We start from the raw sequence: 22,245 nt of genomic DNA, 5'->3' as shown, positions 1-22,245 counted from the left end.
GGATCAGGTGAAGAACCTTCCCGGCCAAGGGCGCACGATGTATGCACTGTATGCACGGCGACCTCCATACAGGGTGTGCTGCAGGGGGATGGTGCAGTGAGGGCTTCTGGCCAGTGAAAGACAAGCAGGGATGGCTGGGCAGAAAGTTCAAGGGGTCCTTAACAAAACGAAATGGTTTATCTTGCTCACTTCCCAGGCACATTATCACCGGCTACCTTCTAAACTGCAACAGTTATTTAAATCACGCCTCCATCACTAAATGTCAAGCCACTGGGACACAGAGATTGTGTCTATATCCTTCACACCATTTGCCACACTTGCTTCACTCAAGAAACATCTATCTGTGCACTGCTGTGTGCAAAGAACAGCAGGTGCATGAAGACAAATAAGACAGAGTCCTTGTCCTTGGTTTAACCTCTCCAGGCTTCAGTTCTCCCACCTGAGAAATGAAGGGGCTGAGACAAACGATGGATGAAATTCTTTTCCAGCTCTGACGTTTTAAGAGGCTAAAACTCAAAGCAGGCATGTAGGTGTCAGACAACAAAAATAAACTATAAGTAATGAGCAAAAAACAAAACAAAACCACCAGAACTGAATTAACTGAGCAGAAGTAAAGGCAGAGGCCAGAGCAGAACCAGGGGCAGTAAGAAGGGGTGGTAAGGCCCATCTGAGAAGAGGAAGGTCGGGAGGGATAGTGACCCCCCCACGCATCACACCACACTCAATCCGGATGCACTGGGAGAGCTAAACGTGACCCTAGAAATTGATTCCATGAAGAATTGTTAATGATTTACTAAGAAGGGCCTTCAATCTAGTAACTGTTGGAAGACCCTGCCATCTAGTGGCTTAAAACTTCTTAAAGCCAAGGACTTTAATTTGAAATAACAGCAAGAAACTCTTGTATATACCCTGTCCCATGACCAATGGGCTTGCTGCATACAACCAACAAAGCAGAGGGAAAAAAAGAAAGAAAAACTATATGTCCCCAAAGTAAAAGTGCTCAAGACCATGCCTAGCAAAGTAAGAGCTCAAAACTATTACCTACTACTTCATGGCTAGAAGCCATTCCTCTTACAGGATCACAGAAATGTTCCCAATTGTACTTAATTTTAATTTGATCTTAAATGTTCTTTCCTACAAAAATTTACCAGTTCAGTACAGAAAATGCTGTCTGTCACAGAGTTCTTAGACGGCTTTCCTCCCCTCGACCCACAGTTGATGTCAACGACTACCATCAAAACCCAATTTCCTCCCAGTTGTTAGGATGGACTTGGGCAACCTCACTGCAAAAGCACCCATCTATATGGCTCATTCCACGTCTATTTTGAATCCTGATTTCAGAACCAAACTCTTACCTTCTATTTCAATACCAGTAGTTTAATTTTTTAAGTCTTGCTCTAACTTGTTCTCTCAGAAAAGTCAGTCCTATCTCTGAACCCAACTCCACTCTCTGTTGAATTATGCGAACAGTTCCCTGCCAGGTATCCTTGCCAATGGGTCTTCCTATAATGTCTGCTAGACTCGATTCTTATAAAATTATTAATCTCGGCTAGCTAGGGTTTATGAAAATTTCCTAATGCAATTGAACCCAACTGCTGCTCCAGCTGTCAATATAGTGTATCTTTTTACACCTCACTGCCTTGATTCTCACAGAATACATATGACCTTAGGAGCTAGAAAGAAAGATGGGCAATTTTATGGCAATGTAATGGCTATAAAGGCTCACTGATTAGCTTCCAAAAGCATGTCATAGGTCTAAATGGATCCTACACCTTATAAGAGGGAAACACAATTTACCTGTGCCCTTGAGTAAACCTCTAAGGTAGGAGCTTCTCAACACTATCTCCTCCACAAGACGTTTCCCTAGACAAGGGTGCTGTATTAAGAGACTGTGGCCCCCCGTGTAGTTCACTGCACTCCTTCCCATTCTGTGCACAAGACTTTTCCTTCCATTTTGTGCCAGTGAAGTTATCATCCCATCCCCTAAGACCTCATTCACACAATGAACATTTTTGATTCCCCCCCTCAATAAGTACTAGCTATTTATGTGGAATATTCCCTTTATCCCACGAGGGTAAAGGATTCATGTATATAAAATGCTTAATGGATCAGAAGCAAGAGAGGCTACAACTCTACTGGTGTGCAAAAAAAGAGACCACACTAAAAATCTATACAAGAAGAAAAGGCAGAGAACTATATCTCAAGGGAGCAAGAAACAACCCCTCAAAAAAAAGCTAATGATCTGGAGATTATCAGCCTCCATGAAAATGACTTTAGACTTACGATAGTGAAGATGATTCAAGACATTGGAAATAAACTGGAGGTAAATCTTGATGAATTACAGGAAACACTGAGCAAAGAAATACAAGATTTAAAGCTTAAGCAAGCAGAGATGCAAAATACAGTAACTCAAATAAAAAATTCATTAGAAGCAGCCAACAGCAAAATACAGAAGGCAGAAAAACGAATAAGCAAGGTGGACAGACTAATGGAAATCACTGATGTGAAACAGAAAAGAGAAAAAGATTTAAAAGAAATTAAGACAATCTAAGAGAACTCTGGGACAACATTTAATGCACCAACATCCATGTTATCGGGGTGCCAGAAAGAGGACAGAGAGAATTAGGACCAGAAAAAATAGTTGAAGAGGTAATAGCCAAAAATTTCTCTAACATGGGAAAGGAATCACTCACTCAAATCCATGAAGTACAACACATACCATATAAAATAAACCCAAGGAGGAACACCTCGAGACACATATGAACAAACTAACCAAAATTAAAGACAGAGGGAAAATACTGAAAGCAGCTAAGGAAAAGAAATAACATACAAAGGAATCCCGATAAGGTTACTGGCAGATTTTTCAGCAGAAACTCTGCAGGCCAGAAGGGAGTGGCATGGTATACTTAATGTGATGAAAGGAAAAAACCTCCAACCAAGATTACTCTACCCAGCAAGGCTCTCATTCAGATTTGAAGGAGAAATCAAAAGCTTTACACACAAGCAAAAGCTAAGAGAATTCAGCAACACTAAACCAGCTTTACAACAAATACTAAAGGAACTTCTCTAGGCAGAAAAGAAAAGGCCACAACCACAAACAAAAATACCACAAATGACAAGGCTCACCAGTACAGGCATATAAACAGTAAAGGTAGGAAATAATCTACACACAAAATGCTACCAAAATCAGAAATCATGAGAAGAGGAGGGTGCAAATGCAGGACACTGGAGATGCACTTGCAACTAGTGTCCAACAACTTAAAACAATATCATATATATACACATATATATATACACACACATATACATATATACACACACGTATATACACATATATACACACACACACACACACAGATCCCTACATCAAAACTTCAGGGTAACTGCAAACCAATAATGTACAATAGACACACACACCAATAAGAAAAAGCAACTCAAATACAATACTAAAGATAGTCATCAATCCACAAGAGGAGAGAACAAGAGAAGAAGCGAAGAAAAAAAGAACAAAAACAAATCCAAAACAGTTTAATAAAGTGGCAATAAGAACATACATATCAATAATCACCTCAAATGTAAATGGATTAAATGCACCAACCAAAAGACATAGACTGGCTGAATAGATGCAAAAAAAAAAAAAAACCACAGCATATTGATGCTGTCTTCAAAAGACCCACTTCACTTCTAGGGACACATACAAATTGAAAGCAAGAGGATGGAAGAAAATATTCCATGCAAACTGGAGTAGCAATACTCCTATCAGACAAAACAGACCTTAAAATAAAGAATATTATAAGAGACAAAGAAGGACATTACATAATGATTGAAGGATCAATCCAAGAAGATATAACAATTGAAAATACATATGCACCACATAGGATGACCTCAATATATAAGGCAACTGCTAACAGTCTTAAAAGGAGAAATCAACAAGAACACAATCATAGTGGGGGACTTTAACACCCCACTTACACAATGGACAGATCATCCAGACAGAAAAATCAACAAAGAAACACAGGCCCTAAATGAAGCATTAGACCAGATGGACTTTATAGACATTTATAGGACTTTCCGTCCAAAAGCAGAGGACTACACTCTCTTCTCAACTGCACACAGGACATTCTCTAGGATTGATCACATTCTGGGTCACAAATCAACCCTCAGTAACTTTAAGAAAATTGAAATCACATCAAGCATCTTTTCCGACCATACACTATACGACTGGAAATCAACAACAAGAAAAAAACTGCAAAAAATACAAAACGCATGGAGATTAAACAACATGCTACTAAACCACCAATGAATCACTGAAGAAATCAAAGAGGAAATTAAAAAAATACCTAGAAGCAAATGACAAAGACATGACACTCCAAAACCTATGGGGTGCAGCAAAAGCAGTGCTAAGAGGAAAGTTTATAGCAATACAAGCCTACCTAACTTGCCCTTATTGCCCCAACTTGCTCAATCCTGCCCAGGAGGTAAATCACCCCTTTGACCAGTGAATCTCATACTTCAGATGCTTAGTGGTCATTCAGGTTATCCGATATGGACTGGGGAGGTACCACAGGGCTGGTGTTCATGTAACCCTTATTTTACTTAATAATGGCCCCAAAAGTGATGCTGGCAACTCAAATATTATTACTGTGCCTAATTTCTAAGTTACACTTTATCATAAATATATATGTATATATAAGAAAAAAAACATAGGTGGATGGTCAATGGGGCCCTAGTGTACAGCACAAGGAACTGTGTGTGACTGGATCACTTTGCTGCACAACAAAAATTAAAGAAACACTGTAAATCAACTATACTTTAATTTTGTTAAATGTAAAAAAATAAATAAAATTTTTAAAAAGAAAAAAACATAGTATCTAAAGGGTTCGGCACAATCTGCAGTTGCATCCACTGAGGGTCTTGGGACACAGGCCCTGCAGATAAGGGAGACCTACCGTACATAGATCAAGTATTGTATTTGAACTTCTACTTCGTGGTTGTCCTCATTGTGAATGTATGACTCCCAAAAGAGACTGTACACGCCTAGAGGGCAAGCAGTACATCTGTATCTCTACCACCCAGCACAGCCCCCACCTGCACCCAAAGTTTAATGTCCTCCCTGTAAGAACGCAGAGGAGACAGGAGACTCCTCCTAGACGGAATCAGAGTACAATGTAAGCCCAAACTAACACAACAAAGAGAACAGTGAGAGAAGAAAACAGAAAGCAGCAACGGTACTGGGGTAGGTGTAGGAGGGAGAACAGAACCAGAATATAAAACAGTCTGGAGAGGATAAAATGCATTCAATTAAGCTCTGAGTGAGAATATGTAAAAAGAAAACAGTCAAAAATCAGCAAATCCATAGAGCTTATCCCGAAGCTTCTCAATTAATTTTTGTTTCATATTACCCAATTTACCACCTCAATTTCTCTTCAACAGTGCTCACAGCATCAAGTAAACGATGAATTTCATAAAACCTTGAGTTTGTATGTTCCCAATTTATTCCAACTCCACTCTGGCTGATTTATTTCACATTTATAAAAATCCTTGTGGATGATAAATATCACAGGCCCACATTACTTGAGTAACCAAAAATAAATAAAAATGTGATGAATATTTCAGCTTTTTCATTTGAAAAAGAATGGAAAATATAAACAACCTAGCAAACGCACAATAGGGCATTTACACACACTCCTCGCTTTCTAGCAATTTTCAGAAACCTTAATGCCGTCATCCACCTCCAAGGTGGCTGCTATCAAAAACTGTGTGTGATTGAAGAACCAAGAAGAGGCCCTCCCTCTGATTTCATAATGTATTTACCTTTCCAAAATGTTTATTTTGAGACCACTCCCCCAGAAATACCTTTACTTACATCCTAGACCAACGAGTGAAAGCCTAAAGCAGTAATGAACATAATCTGATTTAGGACAAATTACTATCACGCAATAACTATTTACTGCATGATTCATTTTAAAGCCATGGTGCCAAGTGAGCCCCCTTACCTTCCTGAAATACTGCTAGGAAAAAAGAAGTCTAGTATTGAATTTGCAATAAACCAAGACAACGGCATCGTCATTATGAAATAAGCTGAACAAAGTAAAACTATCAGCAAAGGATTGAGATACAAAATAACACTTCTTGGGAGTTCCCATTGTGGCACAGCAGAAACAAATCCAACTAGTATCCATGAGCATGAAAATTCAATCCCTGGCCTTGTTCAGTGGGTCAGGAATCCGGCATTGCCATGAGCTGTGGTATAGGTCGCCGACAAGGGTCAGATCCCACGTTGCTGTGGCGTAGGCCAGGAGCTATACCTCCAGTTCAACCCCGAGCTTGGGAACTTCCATATGCCATGGGTAAGGTCCGGAAAAAAAAAAAAAAAAAAAAAAAAAACCTTTTACAAGAGACAAGAAAAATAAAACAAAATAGAAAAATGTGAGGACTGCAGAAGAATATCAAATAGAAAAGGCAAAAGAAACAATTTTTCTTTTCCGCTCAAGAAATTAGTCACTTATCCAAGGAGCCCACACGTAGAGAGGCACCAATCAAGAGACAGAGCTCTCATACTAGATGTTACTGCTCTGAAGGCAACAAATACGTGTGTGTATGTCTTTGTATTCTGAATTCTAATTGGAAATATAAAATCTATTCATCAAAATAGAAAAAAATTAATGAAATCAATACATATGTATACACAGCAACTCTACACAGGAAAGTGAACAGGCCCGAGTTGCCTGTGGCCTAAACATCATCTGTGAGTGACTCAGCCTCTAGCACCTCCCAACTGAACTAACGTGCCCCAAAGCATAGCTGATCATGTTTCCTCATCTCAAAAATTTGAGATTCCTCGAGAATAAGAAACCACTTAATCCTCCCAGTCACCTGGCCTCAACCTGCCTTTCCATCACCCGGTCTCCCACCACAGCTATCACCTCCCTCCCCTCTTGCACACACCCTACAATGTCAACCAAGCTACAGCACTTGGAATTTCCCAAAAATACACTGCAACCCCCTGCCTCTTGTCACTGTTCACAATGTCACTTTGTCTGCAACACCCATCACGTGCAGATCATACCCATTCTCCAAAGTGAGTCCTAATGCCACCTGTCATACTACCCTGATCCTTCAAGGAAGTAGCATCCCCTGTATCTGGAACCCCATAAAACTATCTGTACTCTTTTAAGGCCCTTACTTCTTGCCAGCTTGCATCCCCGTTATTTATGAACATACACACAAACATACACAAATAGACAAATACACATTCCACATTACCTGTGTGTGTTTGTGTGTGCAGTAGTAGATGGACGATTGACCCTGAACACCGTGGGAATTAGGAGTCAAAAATCTCTGTGTAACTTTACAGTCAGCCCTCCCCATCCATGCATACATGTCCTCCTCAACCAACCACAGATCATGAATTACTATAGCACGTATTTAGTGAAAAATATACGAACAGGTGGGCCGCAAACCCACGTCATTCAAGGGTCAACTGCACACACATATACATATATAACATGTGTGTGTATCATTTATCATTCAAAAATATGAGAACTTGAAGTCAGGAATGTTCTCCATCTTTGCATCTTCCACAAACCTAACACTGCATGATGAACACAGGCCACAATAAATAAGACAGTAATGAAAATCAGGCCAGTTAACAAATAGACTAGACTGTCCACCTCATCAATCTTCCTAATACAGACAATTCCTCTTATAGAACACATATACTTTTTAAGAGACAATAGATTAATTTATTGAATGTATATAAACGCTGAGAAAGCTATTAATAACCATGCAAAATAAGTTGAACAAAATCAAGAAAAGGCCTTAAAAAGAGCAAAAAGCAAACTTTGCTTGAACACAGTATCAAAGAAAACAGGAAGAAATAGGTCACCCTCGACACAAATTAGACCAGCAACTGGAGTCAGGGGTATGATATATGCACTCTCTAGGCTTGGTAAATTCACAGCAGAGAGCTGAGCATGTCAAAGCAAAACACGTTCCGTTCCCTTTCCAGCAGCAAAATTGAAATTCAAGCCTTAATGTGAAGCTGTGCAAGGAAAATACAAGATCTGAAACGTTAAAAAAAAAAAAAACATTAAAAGACCATACTTTATATAAGGAGTTGACAAGGATTAAAAAGCACACAATTTTCTTATTCTTATAATGTGTTATTTTATAAGCAAAAGAAATATTTAAGAAAATGTAATTATTTGCAGCATGTACAATTACATTCAATTTTATAAAATGTGAAGAACTCTAGAACTCAGCATGTGATCACTCAATTTCATCTAAAGTAAAATAAACGCCTATTATCATTTCAGTTTATTTACTGTATTTAGCATATTCTTTTCTAATTTTTAACTGTTTTTTTGTGTGTGTTTGTTTTTTTTTTTTTTCCTGCTTTTTAGTGCCACACCTGCGGCATATGGAGGTTCCCAGAGTAGGGGTCTCATCTGAGCTACAGCTGCAGGCCTATACCACAGCCACAGCAATGCCAGATCTAAGCTGTGTCTGTGACCTACACCTCAGCTCACAGCAACGACGGATCCTTAACCCACTGAGCAAGGCCAGGATCAAACCCGCAACCTCATGGCTCCTAGTTGGATTCACTTCCACTGCACCACAGCAGGAACCCCAGAATTTTTAGCTGTTTTAATTGGAACTTTTGAAACTGACTTTAAAATTTCTTAAGGATATACCAATTGACTCCTCAAGACAAGATCTACACAAATCAAAAGGGAAAAATTAATAGTAGTCTATTTATTCAATCCGATTTTCTGAGTATCTACTATGTATTTGATCCTCACAACAACTAGTGGCTCACTTAATTCTCATTTCAATTCCTTTTTCCCCCTTAAGAGAGATTCTTAAAATGACTACAGAGGACTTCTAGACATGAGAAATAGAAAAACTGAAACTAAAAACACAATGGACTAGTTTAAAAAAAAAGATGAGGCATGGAGAATTAATAAATTAGAATATAGATCAGAAAAAAGTAGCTAGAATACACGGGTGTTTTTTTTTCTTTTTAGCAAAATCACATGCATCATTGTATTTATAACAAATCTCAAAAGTGCTTCAAACTTTTTTCATTATGTATAGCTAACACAGAAATTAAAATAACCTCTTACTTCCTTTCCCCAACAACAAAGAGGAAAAAAGAATGAGAAAATTAAGGTGAGTCCAGGATACTCAGTATCTACATAAAAGATATTCTGGAGAGAAGAGAAGTAACAGAGGAAGAAATTAAGAAACAGGACTTCTTGTTGTGGCTCAGCAGAAATGAACCCAACTAGTATCCATAAGAATATAGGTTTGATCCCTGGCCTCACTCAGTGGGTTAAGGATCCCACGTTGCTTTGAGCTGTGGTGTAGGTTGCAGACATGGCTCGGGATCCAGAGTTTCTGTGGCTGTGGTGTAGATCAGCAGCTGCAGTTCCAACTCAACCCCTAGCCTGGGCCATATGCTGCAGGTATGGCCATTAAAAGCAAAACAAAACAAAGAATTTTCCCAAAAGTAAGTACCAAAATTGAAGGGCCAGTATTACAGATATATATATTTTTTTTAAGCCCTACTCTAGACATAACAGTCAAACCTAAGAACACCAGGAGGGAAAAAAATAAAATTTCAGCTTTCAGAGGGGAGGAGAACTAAAAAAACAAACAAACAAAAAAAAATGGATTTTATGCTATTTTGACATGAGAATTCTCAAGAGCAACACTAGAAGACAGAAGACAATCAGGCAATACCTTCAAAATCCTAAGGGAAAACTACTTCTAGCCTACAGTTCTATCCAGTCAAATAATCATCAAGAAAAAAACTAAAACTATCTATAGACATACAAGGCTTCAAAAAAATATACTTCACATGTAATCTTTCTTAGGAAGTTACAGAAGGTCATGATTTGCCAAAACAGCCAAAGCAACTCCTAAAAGAAGCTAAAAGTGAAGTAACTAACTTCTTGGACAGCAAGAAATCAGGTGGAGGAGTCAGTTTTCCAAACCATTTAATACTTGGAACTACGTATGGATACAACTCATAAAGGAAAAGGTAAATTACAAGGGAAATAAAGACAAGTCACTTGCTGGGAAAAAAGTATTTATCAAGCATAAAATCAACCCTAAATATCCAGAATATAGAAAAATGTCAAGACCAAGCACCTAATAAAAAATAAGTAACAGTATAAAAAAGCATTTCAGAGATGAGGCAATAAAAATGGCCAATGACATGAAAAGCTTCTCAACCTCTTCAGTAATCAGGGAAATGCTAATTAAAGCTACAATGAAATATTCTTTTACACCTATTAGATCAGCAAATATTAAAAGTCTGACATCATCAAGAGTTCTAATAAGAATGTGGAGCAACAGAAAACCTTCATCCACTGCTGATGGGATTTTAAATTGGTAGAACCACTCTAGAAAACATCTGTATTACCTAGTAAAGTTCAAGATGTATTTACCCAGCAATTCAACAATTTCGCTCCTAGTTATATATCCTATAAAAACTCTGGAACATATATGAGAGGAATACACAATGATTTTTGCCACAGTACTATTTTTATAACCAAAAAGATACTGGAAGCAAAGTTCCATCTACAGGAGAAAGGATAAATAAATATGTTGCAATATATTCACAATATCCCAATGGTACTTAAAAATGAATGAACTAGAGCAACATATACCAAAAAGCAAGTCAGAAAGCAAGACTTGTATGTCTTCCGTATGATTCCATTTACATAGTCAAAGAGCAAAACTAAATATAAATAACTGGTAAAACTATAAAGAAAGCAACAGAATGATACACAAAACTCAGGACAGTGTTATTTCTAGGGGGCCAGAGGGGATGGAATCAGCGAAGTATAAATGGGACTTCAGTGCATGTGGTGGGGCAGCATGTACTTTAGTATGAAATTTTCATAGCCATACCATTCCAAATAAAACATTGGGACAGACCTAGGATTAAATAGTGAATAAAAAACCTTGCATGCATACATTTTCAATCAAAAAACTTAAGTTCACTGGTGTTCAGAGAGTTTATAAGGACTTGCCAAAAGAGTATGTCTCAAAATTCAGAACTCAAGCTACTTTGATTCAAAATTTGATATTCTTCCCTTTTAGAGAACCAAAGAGTTAGCTTTGCTAATTTGTAAAATATGTGTAAATTTCATTCTCAAATAACAAAATTAAAGGGGAGACATCACTGAAAGTAGAAAATGTACAAAGGTTTAAGTAACCCTCAGAATAGATGGCAAATACATGGAGAAGTGGCATATTAAAGAAGGGGTTAAACAGGGACACCTGGTTTTGCTGTGCTTCACTTTATTACACCTCACAGACATTGCAATTTTTTTTTAAACAAATTGAAGGTTTGTGGCAACCTTGCATAAAGCAAGTCTATCAGCACAATTTTTTTTTTAATTGTGCTTTTTAGGGCTGCACCCACGGCATATGGAGGTTCCCAAGCTAGGGGTCAAATAGGAGCTGTAGCTGCCGGCCTACACCACAGCCACGCCAGATCTGAGCTGCGTCTGTGACCTACACCTACATAGCTCACAGCAAAGCCAGACCCTTTAACCCACTGAGTGAGGCCAGGGATCAAACCTGCATGCTTATGGATACTAGTTGGGCTCCTTACCACTGACCCATGACGGGAACCCCCAAACTTTTTCACTATCACTGTTATTTGTTACGATGATCTATGATCAACGTTTTATCTTTTTTTATTAAGGCATGCACTTCTTTTTTAGACCGACTACAGGATAGTGTAACAAACTACAGTATAGTGTAAACACACTCTGATACGCACTGGGAAACCAAAAAATTCATATAACTCACTTTACTACAACAGTCCCTTTATTGCGGTGGTCTGAATCTGAATCCACAGTATCTCCGAAGTCTGTCTATAGTTGAAGGAACCAACCGTGCAAAAATCGATGCAGCCCTAACTTGAAAAGAAGGAACGGAGCAGTGAAAAGCATCCACTGAGGCTCTTCTGTGCAAGGAAGGGCCTTTTATATGCACTATGTTATCAATTCTGCCAACAATGCTGGGTGTTACATATTATACTCATTTTACAGATAGGAAAAATAAAGATTCAGAGAACCAAGAGAGAAGACATTCCTTGATGACAACTTCCAATGCTCCATCTGGCTCAGAGAAGCTGTCTGCCAGGCAGATGAGCAGGAACATTCAGAAGAGGACTGTAACAGTATTACAGACATTAAGCTAACTATACACAAGAGAGGAAATGGAGAAGTCAAAATAAAAATCAGAAAGGACAACTGCATCTCTTTGAAACTGTGCCGAGACTTCTACATCCACCTAATACTCCACCAAATACGGGGACAAAGGGTTGCTTACCTGTGCCCAGGATGGTAAATAGCTGTGTTGACACCATGAGGGTAATGACTACTAAAGCTGAAACAGTGACTCTCTTGATAGCTCTGATTTGTTCCAACACTAAATTCAAGGAGGTAAATAAGAAATAAACATCATTAAGCCACAGTGAGATACCACTAGATACTCATTAAAATGTCAGTAATTAAAAAGGTAGACAGCACCAAATAATTTTGCTAAGGATGTAAAACCACCAGAACTCTGATAACTTGTTAGCAGGAAGACGACTAACCACTTTGGGAAAAGGTCTGGTAATTTCGTAGAACAACGAACTATATCCACCCTCTGACTCAGCAATTCCACTCAAAGATATTTGATCCAAGAGAAATGAAAGCATGCATTCATGAAGACTTGTATTAAGAATGCTCACAGGAGTTCCCGTTGTGGCGCAGTGATTAACGAATCTGACTAGGAACCATGAGGTTGCAGGTTCAAACCTTGGCCTCGCTCAGTGGGTTAACGATCCAGCGTTGCTGTGAGCTGTGGTGTAGGTCACAGATGTGGCTCAGATCGAGTTGCTGTGGCTCTGGCGTAGGCCGGCGGCTACAGCTCCGATTAGACCCCTAGCCTGGGAACCTCCATATGCCGCGAGAGTGGCCCAAGAAATGGCAAAAAGACAAAAAATAATAACAAAAAAGAATGCTCATAGCAGCCTTATTCACAATAGCCCAAAACAGGAAAGTCGGCGGTCCATCAACAGAGGAATAGCTAAACAAACATGAGTGTTAGGACTGAATGTCTGTGACCCCCATACATTGAATGTTTGCATCTCCCCAAAATTCATATAGTAAGACCCTAATGCCAAAGTGATGTCATTTGGAGATGGAGTCTTTGGGAGATATTAGGTCATAAGAAAAGAATCCTCATGAATGGGGTTAGTGCCCTTCTAAGAGGAGGCTGGAGAGCTAGCTAGTCCTCTCTACCAGGTGAGCATACACGGAGAAGTTGGCAGTTTGCAACCCAGAAGAGGGCTCCCACCAGAACCTGACCACGTTAGCACTCCAATTCCAGGCTTCCAGCCTCCAGAACTGTCAGATACAAATTTCTGTTGTTGATAAGCTGCCCAGTTTATGGTCTTCTGTCAGAGAAACCCAAGCTAAGACAAATGAGATATTCATACAGTGAAACACTCATCAACCATGAACTACTGAGATCTCAAAAATATGCTGAATGAAAGAAGACTTAGACAAGAGTACAAACTCTGAGTCCATGAATGTAAATCACCAGAACAGGCAAAACCTAATCTATGATGGAAAAAAAATTATAAATGGGAGTTGCTCTGAGAGTGGGTGTAGGCAAATATACCATGAAGAGGCATGAGGGAACTTTCTAGCATGACAGTAATGTTCTACATTTTGATACGGGTTTAAATTGCAGAAGTGTACACATCTGTCTAACTCGGTGGTTGGTACATTTAAGATCTGTGCATTTCACTGTATACAAATTTTATCTCGAAAGGAAGAAAGCTATAATATTGAACCTGAATTCATGAACTCTAATGATATACATGCTAAAGTATTCAAGCACTGACTCAAATCTATTTAAAAAATAGGACTGAGCAATGGCCTGAAAGAGAGATGGATAGAAACATGATACGGCAAGTACAGTGACATGCTACACAGAATTTAAGTGGAGGTATATGAGGGTTCACTATAAAAATTCTTTCAACCTTCCTTAAATATTCGCAATTTTTCACAATAAAATGCTGAAAGACAAAAAAGCACCAAAATTTGACACTAAACCAGACATACAAACATAATTTCAAATAGAACACCCCAAATACAGTGTATGCTTACCTTACAAGGTAGCTTCTAAGTTCTCCTCGGTAATTGATGACCAAGAGTTCTGCAGACCACTGCGCGCTTGCTTTATATTCTAAAAATATCAACCCAGCAATGGCATAGCTCAAATCACCTGCTAAACTGGATGCCTGTAGAAGAGGGGGAAACTAGTTACTCAAACGGTACTTGACAGAAATCAACATATGTGTAACTGAAAGATATGCAAGGCCCTGGCCTTGCCAGATGGTACTTTGGGTAAAATAGCCCTATTGATCTGATACGAAGAAATACGCAAGCCCAAGTGCCTAGAACTAGACTCCTACGTCTACACTAGCCCTCCCAACCACAAGCTGGAACCATAGCAGCCTCTTCAGGTGAGATGTCCAAGTAAGTAAACTTCTGTTCAGACTATACTTCCACTGCAAAATAAACAAAAAACCATCATTCAGCCTCAAAAAACTCTAAGACAGAGTTCAGATATAAGCTCTAATATGTTAATTCCCACCGCTGGGGGGGGGGGGGACAGACCTCCCGTCATGACTCAGTGGAAACGAATCTGACGAGCATCCATGGGGACAAAGGTTCAGTCAGTGGCCTTGCTCAGCAGGTTAAGGATCCAGCATTGCTGTGAGCTGTGGTGTAAGGTCGAAGATGGGGCCTGGATCTGGAGTTGCTGTGGCTGTGGTACAGGCCGGCAGCTACAGCTCCAATTCGACCCCTGGCCTCGGAACCTCCTTGTGCTACAGGTATGGCCCTAAGTAGACCAAAAAAAAAAAAAAAAGATAAGAAAAAAAAGTCTCCAGTTATTTCCATTTGCTTCATCAGGAATTTAAAGGGAAGGACACTTAAAACACTCGATACCGGCATTTTTTCAGCAACTAAATAGCAGGCTACATTTACTGTAGATTTGAAGACATGTGCACCTTAGGCAGCCCACATAATGAAGATTTTCACCCTGGATGTCTTCCCATCATCTAGAACCACTCAATGTGCGCGGCCACATGTGTCTACTGAAAACTTGACACGTGGCTAGTCCGAACTGAGATAGGCCATAAACATGCACACCAAACTTCAAAGACTTGGTGTTGAAGAAAGAAAGCGTAAAAATTATTAATGAAATATTTCACAGTCATTTTAACATGTAACGATTTAGGGTATGTTGTAGTAAAATACATACATTAAATAAATTTCCCCTGTTGAACTTGATGCTACTAGAAAATTTTAAATTATACACATTATCACATATATTGTTCACACTGCACTCCTATTGGACAGTGCTAACCTAGAAAATAGTAATTTAACCCTCCTAGTCTGGTTCCCCAGGACTTCCATAACACGAGCCCAATGGCTCAAATCAAAAACTTATTCAACTTTTTCCACCCACTTCTGAACAAAAATCACTCTATCATTGGTTCTCATCACCAGCTTCTTATTAGGATCAGCTGAAAGACTTGAAACATTATTAATATCCAGGGCCCAATCAGATCAATTAAGTCAAACTCTGTCAGCAGAGCCTGGGCGATCTAGAAATTTTGTTTTTCTTTTCTTTATAAAGCTTTCCCTGTGACTGGAGTTCCCATTGTGGCTCAGCAGAAATGGACCCAACTAGTATCCATGAGGATGCAGGTGCAATGCCTGGCCTCAGTGGGTTAAGGATCCAGCGTTGTCGTGAGCTGTGGTGTAGGTCACAGGTGCAGCTCGGATCTGGAATTGCTGTGGCTGTGGCATAGACCAGCAGCTGTAGCTCCAATTCAACCCTTAGCCTGGGAACTTCCATATGCCTCAAGAGCAGCCCTAAATAAATAAAACTTCCCCGATGATTCTAAGATGCAACCAGAATTAGAACCACTAGTACCTGCGCTTTTATTTTGTTCATTCCAGGAAGGAGGATACAAAGTAAAAAGCACTGAATTCCTAAAAGAGACACTTATTAACTGGATCACTGTTGGAAGTTATTTTACTTCCTCACAATTTCAAGCTCCCTAACTATAAAATAAAGAGAATATCTACCCCAGGCACTCAAAGGGTGTTGTGAATATTAAATAAGAATATACATCAAAGTCATTATAAACTACAAAGCACTATACAAATACATGTTATTACTACCATTAATTTTTTTCTCAACTCTCCATTTCAATTTCATCCTTTTAGGGCAACAAATTCAAACTCCTTCTCCAGAATGGTTCTTTGACTTCTTTCCTTCACTGGAACTTTGTAACAGCTTTCTGAACCTCTATTTAGTGTTTAGTTACTAGCATCTTGTTGCTGTTTTCTTTCTTTTTGCAGCAGTACCTGCAGCATATGGAAGTTCCCAGGCCAGGGATCAAATTGGAGCTGCTGCCACAGCCTATGCCACACCCACAACAACACCAGGTCTGAGCCACACCTGCGGCATGCAGATCTGACCTATATCACAGCATGCAACAGTGGCAGATTCTTAACCCCTGAACAAGGCCAGGGATCAAACCCTCCCAGAAACAATGTCAGGTCCTTAACCCACTAAGCCATGATGGGACCTCTCACTAGTATCTTTTAATGATGGTAGATTATGTCTGGATAGTGCACTACAAAATACAAAGAATAAACATTTCATGCAAAGCTCTCTAACTAGATCGAAGCATCTTAAATTCATTATTATTCTGATGTACATTTATATTTCCTATCTCATCACAGGTCATTCATTCAAGTACCTAAACACAAAAGGTAGTCCAAAAAAAAAAAAAATGTTTTCACTTTAAGGTATGAACGTACCGGGGTAATAACAAAGAGTTCACTTCCCATGAGATCAAACACCCTCACGGTTCCCGTGCTTTCCGCATAAGCCAGCAGGGTACAATCATAGCTCCACGCCACACGTCTCCACTGGGGTTTTGGATCTTTTGGAACTAGAACGAAAAGAAAAGAAGTACTTTTAATATCACAAAGACAGTTGACACTTGTAATTACTGCCACTCAAGAACGTATTCAAGTCCTACAACATTTCCTAAAGATCCCAACACTTCTGTTCACGAGAAAAGAACAGTTCCCAGGAAGACACTGCAAGTAAAAGTGGGAAATACAAACCATAACAAGCCCCATCCCACTTATTTGAGAAGCAAAGTCTGCTAAATGCTGAGCAAGCCCTGTCTGGCAAAGCTCAGGAATGAGATGCGCAAAATACTTATGAAATTAAGAAAGATCAAAAGCATAAAGACTAGGCAGAAAATAATTCCAATGCAATGAGTTTAGATACTCCAAAAGCAAAAAGAAAAAAAAAATGAAAATTTCAACTGAGGTCATTTAAATATGTACATCAAATATAGATGCCAAATGGAGTTCCCATTGTGGCTCAGTGGTTAACAAATCCGACTAGGAACCATGAGGTTGCGGGTTCGGTCCCTGGCCTGGCTCAGTGGGTTAAGGATCCAGCATTGTCGTGAGCTGTGGTGTAGGTCGGAGACGTGGCTCAGATCCCACGTTGCTGTGGCTCTGGTGTAGGCCGGCAGCTACAGCTCCAATTTGATCCCCAGCCTGGGAACTTCCACATGCTGCAGGTGAGGGCCTAAAAAAATATATATATATATGTGTATATATATATACATATATATACATATATATGTATATATATATACACACACACACACATATATATATATGTGTATATATATATATATACACACACACACACATATATATATATACACACATATATATATATGTATATATATATATATATATATATGCTGAAGAAATACAAAGTGGGGAGTTCCCTTGTGGTGCAGCAGGTTAAGGATCCAGCCTGTTACTGAAGCAGCTCAGGTCGCTGCTGTGGTGCTGCTTCCACCCAAGGCCCAGAAAGTTCCACATGCTGCAGACATGGCCAAGGAATGAGAGATACCAAGTGGGATCATACTGACACAGTATTAGAGGAAAAAATACACGTCTATTAGGCACATGAATCAAGAGTTGTTCTCAATCATAAATCCAACACCTGTACTTTCTTCTGTTCCGAATTTTTTGTTAAAACAATAGAAAGGCTACTAACTGCAAAAGGAAAAGATGTTGTGAAACTCTAAACGGTGTTAGCTTTGCTCGTTGGCTTCTGTTTCCCCTCATTAGAATCCCAGAAACAAAGAGCCAGAGAGGACCAGTGCCCTCCCCTTCCCAACAAAAATGCCTAAAGGGTGCCACCACGAGTCAAGATCGGAACCAAGCCCAGAACCTAAGTGCGCTGCCTGCATGTGCCATGGGTACCTCATTACAACGCGCTGCCCCCCAGCTCAGCTTGGGTTCAGCCTGAGGATTACTGCCTCAAAGGTTTCCCAGGTACGCTGCCTTCTCTTTCTCTGCTAATATCCCCAGCTTTCATCATCTCCGGCTTAGTCTTTCACAACAGCCTCCCACTGGTCTTCCCACCTTCAGTCTCTTTCTCTCTAATCCTCCCTTAATAGTCCAAAGATATCTTTGTAAAACAGACCACATCCTTCTGCTGCTTTAAAATTCCTGCTGTTTGTTCACTTCGAACAAAAATCAAGTCTGAACTCCTCCATATACACGAAAGACCCTTCACAGAGGGTCCCGCCATAGCTTTCCAGCTTACCTCCCACGCCTTCCTCCACCACACATCTAATGACCCGCTCACAGTACAACCACCTGGCAAACAAACAAAGCAGCACACCCCAGTCTCTGGGTCTCAGGCACATCGCTGCTTCTACCCAGAATGTTCATCTCCAACGTTATCCAAAGGCTCTTGTTCAAATCACCTATTGAAATCAACTGTCACCTCTTCCTTCTTCGTCAGTCTTCAAAACTGACTGCCCTCCTCTCTGTGCCCCCCTAAATAAAGTGTACAAAAGTGTCTCATAACGTTTATCAGATCAGATGTTGTTTCTATATGATTATTTCCCCCGCAAGTCTCTGAGGCAATGTCTTCTTCCACATCGCCACCCCAGGACCTGGAGTAGAAAGGGATTAATGCTTCCAAGCCCAAGCCTCTTAGAAAACTCTGTAGTTACAGGGCAATGTGATGGTACAGGTTTACCACACCTCAGGGACTAACACAATTAAACGTGAATGATATAACTGAAGTCTTCTCTCCACCTAAACGAGATACTGCAGAATTTAAACTTCCCTTTTATCTCCTCAATATATGTAAAGCATGTTCTGTGTATGGGAAGAGTGTATCAGATATCAATGAGTTTCTTCACTTTGACTACCTATAAAAAGGTAAAAGCAGGAGTTCCCGTCATGGCTCAGTGGTTAATGAATCCAACTAGGAACCATGAGGTTGCAGGTTCGATCCCTGGCCTTGCTCAATGGGTTAAGGATCCGGCGTTGCTGTGAGCTGTGGTGCAGATCGCAGATATGACTCGGATCCCGCATTGCTGTGATGTAGGCCGGCAGCTACAGCTACAATTAGACCCCTAGCCTGGGAACCTCCATATGTTGCAGGTGCAGCCCTAGAGAAAGAAAAAAAAAAAAAAAGGTAAAACCATGCCCCAAAAATCCAAGAGAGGCCCTTGAACACAGGAGGGTCTAGTGAATTTTATTAAAGCCTAACCAAAATACTGCATATACTCTGGAAAAGCAATTTTTTAAAGACAGGAATAAAGTTAAGCAAAAGATCAGTTCTCTTCCTCAGATAGCTTAAAAAAAAAAAAAAAATCGAACTCGGGAGTTCCCGAGTGGCTCATCAAGTTAAGGATCTGGCATTGTCACTGCTGTGGCTCTGGTTATAGCTATGGTAGGGGTTTGATTCCTGGCCCAGGAACTTCCACATCCTCATGACAGGGGCATGGCTGTAAACAAAAAAATCAAACATGGAAGTAAATTTTGGCACAAAATGATAAATAATACAAAACCTGCATGTGCTCAGATGCTATACAAACACCAGCAAGAGAACAATTTATTACCCTGAAAAATATTCACATGCTAAAGAAACAGAGCAACATTTTCCCATTATTCCTGTTTTACCTGTAATAACAGACCTTTCCTCCTATTTCATTTTGATAAGAGGATAAGAGATTTATGTACCTCTTTCTATGTTTGTCTGAGATAAATTCCACCTGAAGGGAATTTGTTTTTACTATTACTTCTAGTTATAACCAGTAGCTCCAGAAAACTCAACATGTGTTTTGACCCAGATAAAGATATGTTTTCCTAACAAGATAAGCTTTCACACAACAATGCGAAAATAAAGACATTATCACCAGATTTTTCCAGCACCCTGGGTGGTTTTAGAAGAGGTTTTAGAACAGTACCGATTTTTGCAAAGCAAGTGACAATGGAATTTTCTGAAAAGTAGTCCAAGAGGCTGATGATAAACTAGCAATCTGACAACTGCCAAGTTGCTGGCAAAACTCTTTATACCCACTCTCATTCTCCAGCAGCTGCAGCCCCTTCAACCTGCCAGGTTGCCAAGTGGCTTTCAGCTCAGAGCTCTGCCAGTGCTGTCTTCTCTGCTGGAACACCCATCCCCTGAACCCTGGCTGCTTTCCATCTTTCACATCTCCATTTCAATCTCCCTTGCTTAGGCAGGCTCCATTATTCTCCTGCATTCCAATGATTTCATGTCATTCACAGCCCTTATCCCAAATAAGGATATATTTGCCTACTTTTTATTATCTGCCTTATGCATCAAACCATAAATTCCAAAGCATCAGGGACTGTGTCCTTTTTGTTCATAACTTTATCACCAGTGCCTAAGTGTAACAGGAAGAACAAATCTGACTCCATATTCTGTTTCTTTAGCTCTAACTCCTGTGCTCTGCTTCCTTTGCTTGGTCATGCTGGCTCTGTACTTTTGTAAAATAATGTTGCCTATCGTCTGAAATACACAGGACAGCCTATTCTCAAGGCTCTGACCTTTAAGAGTTCATGCATATAGAGATATAAAGTTGCAGAAAAGAAAACAGCATTTGTCTTGTTGCAGGTTTACAGATGCCCTGACCAACATGGACAGCTGCAAAATCAAAGGATTCTGAGACCAAGAAGTTTGCATCAACTAACCACATCCCTCCCTCACCTTGCCTTTAAAAGGGCTTTGCTGAAACCCTTCTAGGAGTCTGGGGCTCAGGGAGCACGAGCCACCCATCTCCTTGCAAAAACTTTTCTCTGCCCCAAACTCTGTTTCGGTTTGTTTGGCCTCACTGTGCATGAGGCACATGAACTTGAGTTTGTTAACGTGACTCTGTTGTACACAATAGTACTCAAGTGCTAAAGGAGAACACTTCAATCCAGTGCTCATTTACACAAATTAGAAATGGAAAAGGGGGGGGGGTTGAAATAAGGAATACCAGGTTTTATTCTCCATGCTGCATAAAAGAGCTGGGTGTGACCATGAGGTGACCACCAATGGTTCAATGAACACTCTCCCAAATACCCTCTGACTTTTACATCAAGAACCAGTGCGCAAAAGAAAACTAGTGGGGGCTAGAAGGACATGCAGAGGAGCTAAATATTTAAATGCTTGAAATAAGAGTGTTGGTGGAAGATGAGAAAAATTTTACAATCTTTGAATGAGAAAAGTCTAAGAAAAGGAAAAAATGACAAATGCAGTCACCAAAAAAAATGCTTCATGGCAAAAAAAAAAGACATCATGAAAAATTTAAAAGACAAATGGATTGGGAAAAATATTTGCAACATATATGACAAAAGAGTAACTGTCATACTATATAGGAAAACTACAAATAATGAAAAGTCAAATAATCAAGAGAAATATAGACAAAAAGATATAATCTAACAATTTAAAAAAATTGTTAAATCCACTTAACCTATGTCCTATCTAATAACTAAAGATAGGCAAATTGAAAATGAGATGCTTTCTTCCCTCTGCCTGTTAACCGGATGAGTATTTTTTAAATAGGTAACATATGGTGCCAACAAGGGAGGAAAGAATGGCTTCAATCACATCTTTCTCATGGTTGTATAAACAGGTCTAACTTTCAGGAAGGAACTAAGGCTGTAGCTATCATATTTTGAACACTACACCCATGGGCAAACAGCATGTCTTTTCCAGCGCTGTTGGGGAGGAAAGGGCACAAAGATGGTTAAGAGAAAAGAGAAGACAGTCTCAACTTCTACAAACTGGGGA

The 22,245-nt window shown here is 39.6% G+C and overlaps 1 protein-coding gene across 1 annotated transcript in view; it reads right to left on the bottom strand.

Moving 5' to 3' along the window:
• The window catches only part of NBAS (NBAS subunit of NRZ tethering complex), a 360,775-nt gene that overhangs the window by 308,179 nt on the left and 30,351 nt on the right, over positions 1-22,245 (bottom strand). Inside the window, exons 7-9 of the mRNA XM_047782615.1 lie at positions 16,926-17,059; positions 14,190-14,323; positions 12,358-12,456 (exon numbers count right to left, since the gene is read on the bottom strand). Coding sequence (XP_047638571.1) covers positions 12,358-12,456; positions 14,190-14,323; positions 16,926-17,059 — 367 coding nt within the window. The remainder of the gene's footprint in view (positions 1-12,357; positions 12,457-14,189; positions 14,324-16,925; positions 17,060-22,245) is intronic.

This window comes from Phacochoerus africanus, chromosome 5 (genome assembly GCF_016906955.1).
Source record: "Phacochoerus africanus isolate WHEZ1 chromosome 5, ROS_Pafr_v1, whole genome shotgun sequence".
Lineage (NCBI taxonomy): Eukaryota > Metazoa > Chordata > Mammalia > Artiodactyla > Suidae > Phacochoerus > Phacochoerus africanus.
The sequence above is the reverse complement of the archived record's forward strand: the minus strand, read 5'-3'. Positions and strand labels throughout refer to the sequence as shown.